This window comes from Patella vulgata, chromosome 9 (assembly GCF_932274485.2).
Source record: "Patella vulgata chromosome 9, xgPatVulg1.2, whole genome shotgun sequence".
Lineage (NCBI taxonomy): Eukaryota > Metazoa > Mollusca > Gastropoda > Patellidae > Patella > Patella vulgata.
The window spans coordinates 14,117,158-14,121,333 of record NC_065887.2 but is presented as its reverse complement, the minus strand read 5'-3'; the positions used below and the strand labels follow the sequence as shown (position 1 = coordinate 14,121,333).

General features: G+C 36.2%; 1 protein-coding gene across 1 annotated transcript in view; it reads left to right on the top strand.

Annotated features, from left to right (window-relative positions):
- Positions 1-1,795: 1,795 nt before the first annotated feature.
- Positions 1,796-4,176, top strand: part of LOC126831898 (E3 ubiquitin-protein ligase UBR3) — a 48,607-nt gene continuing 46,226 nt past the window's right edge. Inside the window, exons 1-2 of the mRNA XM_050562551.2 lie at positions 1,796-2,114; positions 3,595-3,808. Of these exons, the coding sequence (XP_050418508.1) occupies positions 1,892-2,114; positions 3,595-3,808 (437 nt within the window). The 5' untranslated portion in view covers positions 1,796-1,891. The remainder of the gene's footprint in view (positions 2,115-3,594; positions 3,809-4,176) is intronic.

Below are 4,176 nucleotides of genomic sequence, written 5' to 3'. Positions count from 1 at the left end.
TGATATACAAAATCTGGAAATAGAAATTGTTGGCTACATACACCGAACATAAATGTTAAAGGTAGGCAAAGTATAGAATTTTTGTTTTTTAACATTTTTACAATGGCTAAGCATGGACCAGTGAGAGGTGGCGCACCATAGATGAAATGAAATGGGATTTAATGTCCTACTTTTAGCACCAACCGGGCAACTGAAGAGGGGACTATACCTTTCAGTATGCTATGAGCGAAATTTTCCCGACTGCAGAGTTTCCACCTACATTCCATTCATTTAAATTCCAATTGTCAAGGGTTCTTGTATGTGAGCGCCAAAGTGTAGGCTGCATGGAACCTCTCTTTTTTTGTCCAATATGAACGACTATATGCTCTTCCTTGTCACACCTTGCGTCAATCACCACCCACCAATAAGTGGAAACCATGCCAGACAGGCGACCATCTTCCTTGTCACGTAGAAGTGGGGAATTGAAACCACGCCACTTGACTCAATGACAGACCTTATAACCGTTCGGCCACCCAACCCCCCTTTTCCAATACAAGTCATCTGGTTACCGAAGACAATACCACTGAACCCTGAAAGTCAATACTCTGTCTATTGAATGATTGTGATTGATCGAGAAGAATATTTTCTTCATCTTTCTACTTTACCTGCAGAACTGATGATCACATCTCGTTGATATTGGTTTCGTTAATAAATCAAGACTGAAAAAAATTTGAAGAAAAAAATTGATATGAAAAATGGTGATTTCCTCCCACGAGCATGGACTACATTTAGATGCTGTCTGTGCAGTATGGAAAATTGTTCAAAATTCCATAAGACTGATAATGAGCAGGCTTGTTAACCTTGAGACTCCCAATATATAGGAGGATAACCCTCAACTTATAATGTGACATCATGAAATATCATCTTGAGCTTTGGAATAAAATTCTTTCAAAAAAGTGAGATGTCACTGCACAAAATGCTTTAGTTTCACTCAAACTCGAACACAATTTATTTTTAAAAAAAAAACATCTGCAAGATATAAATATATACATGTAGGTCATTATCTGTCGATTCGGAAAATTGGGGACTGAAAATCGAGCACACCCCATGTTTAATGTAAACATCCTGATATTGATTACTTATATCACAATCTCTCAGTCCAACATAAAATTTGACGGAACTGTAATATTTCCTAACTAAGATCTCGATCTTTATTAATATTATGAGTACAGGTGTCTAGTTTTTCGGGTGGAACGAAAACCTGAGCTCCTGTGTATACATTGGCGTGCATGTAAAAGATCCCTTGACAGTTGCCTGCGTTGGGATTCGACATAGTCATAGTGCCACTGCCCGGGCAAAATTTCCCTCATAGCACACTGTATGGCCGTCTTCATTAGCCCAGTCGGAGCAGAGCCCCATTTCATTCCATTTCCTTTTAGTTTGGTTTATGACCTTACAATGTTACATGTAGGACTATCATGTAAACTTATCCACGACATAGAATCAGCAGAAAAGTAAACAAAAAATAATTAAAAAATACCAGATAGGACATTCTAAATTTTTTGTCATCAACCCAAGCACTTCTTGGATTTTTCTTTTGTCCATTTCAAATTGGTAGGAGATATCTGTGATGGCTGTATCTGCTCATATTCAATTTCAAAATGGTTATTATTACATAAGTAAATATAAATAAACTCCCGCAAATTTATCATAAATCCCGCCCGTAGTCTGTTTATGTACGTCGGATGTAAGAGAGTTCTCCATTCAAGGAAGACAACTCTCATTTGTTGTGTTTTGTAGTCTAGGTTCCGTTTGCCCAAGTTAGGAACTGAAAAGTTACGTGGTTTTTAATGTAAACCCCCAAACAATCTTAATTCTTATTAATAATGGTTTAAAAGAAAAAGTGGAAGAAATGGCCACATCCGACACACCAAACGCTTTGTTAAAACGCAGTAAACGAAGTGTTGCGACGCATTTTCGTGGGGAATTTTCAAGGCATCACAATTCTCAAAAGCTCAATGAATTTCTTGACACAATTTTAGACCCAACAGAAAAATTAGATGATTCAGATAAAGTAGAATGGTGTAGATGTCTAATTGCAGGTGGTTCAACTTTTGAAGAATTTTCTAAGACAGGTAAATATGCTTGCCATATGAAAATTTTATGTGGAGGATAATAATATTAACTATTAGAGATGACAGCTAGCTGTGTCTTTGCATCAATCAAGAGAGACAAATACAGGGGATTAACGTAATTTTTATTTTAAAAATTTGCTTGTGTGTAGATGTCTTTACCATTGGAAGGAAACCGAATCACCCAGAGAAAACCTACGACAATGTGCATGTGACCCTACTCCTTGTCACATATATAGTGATCGAGGGTATTTCTACAAGTACCAAGTCCCACTTGGTGTTCCAAGGTGTCAACAATAATAACAATGTTACCTATTTGAAGTCTTAAGCATAATCTGAGCCGCAGCTACGGCAAAGCAGCAATATATAGGTTAAATCCCGCTGGTAGCACGGAACTCTGTGGATAGGTGGAAGTAGTCCCGGGCTGACGGACATCTGTATTATACAGGGCAAAATCACAACACATTCAAGCTTGGTGTCAAAAACACACAACTTGAGTCTTGACTCAATGGTTATGATCTAAAGTTCAGACATTCGATCGGCTTCCCCAAACTATTGGCATAAGTGACATTGGCAAGTAATATCAATGATTACAGATGGGAAGACAAATTTGGTAGTAAATGTTCAATTCTTGCTTAGTGGGCTTTATCATCTTTCCTGAAAATGTTCACAGTCTCAAAATCATCCTTTTCAATAGAAACTTATGACATCATTCATAGGTATAAAAAGCAGTGTGTTTAAGAAAATCTGCTAATCCTTCACCATTCCCTGCTGCCTGCTATAGACTAAACATAAAAATCATCAATCAAGTCTGTGGATTAAGACTTGGAACAATAAAACAAAATGAATTTGAAATCAATCTGTCAGTTCTATGTGTGTACGTTACCTGAACCCTTATTCACTGCAGTACGATACACCGTTAATGTGAGTTGTGAAAAGATTCTAATTATTAGCAGAAATAACTTCAAGGGCTATGGTTTCCATACATCAATCAGTTATTCTTGACATGAAGGTTGCAGACCATCCATGCCATTTTTACATGAACCGATGTAAAGAGGAAACTGTCTTTTACTCTATCTATGTACTACTGAAAGATGTAATGGTAATCTAAAGCATAGATTATCATTAATTTCACAGATATGGGTTTAACATCTTACTTTTCTGTGCCAACAGGGCTATTGAAAACAAGACATTTATGTCACTCACAGTCAAGCCTGGACATAAGTACAAATTATCACACAAGTGTGGACATAAGGCACTTGTCACAGCCTTTGTCAGACACAAATTATCACAAAACATATATATTATAATAAAAACGTTGTGTGATAGATTGAGTCTGACAAAGTTTGTGACAAGTGCTTTCTGTCCAGACTTGCTCACAGTCTTGTAAAACACAGAATTAACCTTAAACTTGAAACACACCATTAACCTTCAAATTTAAACTTGAATTACCTAATCAAATTTTGTTACATTGTATTTACAGTACGACAGTTTGATAATGCTGTAACATGTGGTTTGGTGTGGACGTCAAATTTTGTGGCCTACAGATGTAGAACCTGTGGTATATCACCTTGTATGTCACTATGTTCAGAATGTTTTCAAGCAGGAAATCATGAGGGCCATGATTTTAACATGTTTAAAAGTCATGCCGGAGGAGCATGTGATTGTGGAGATGTTAATGTGATGAATCCAGACGGGTCAGTATGATTTACATTGTCATCTAATATTTCACGTGTATTTTATATATGAAATATACTAATAGCCCGCAGTATTGATAAGTTTCGTATGTAATTTTAAAAACTCTCAGATGAAGCTTAGTGAACGCATATCTGTTATTTTCGTAGAGGCTTGTCAGCGAAAAACTCAAATCGACAATAGCTGCAAAAATTTATAACTTGTATGTGTTTGATGAGAAATAGATAGATTAAAATTTAAATGGACCTTATGGATTCCATATGAACTATGCATACTGGCATAACAAGCTTAGATATTGGTGTTATATATGAATAGATTAATTTTTTAAACAATGTAGTTCTATAGATTTTCTTGTTGTCTGATTGTCCTC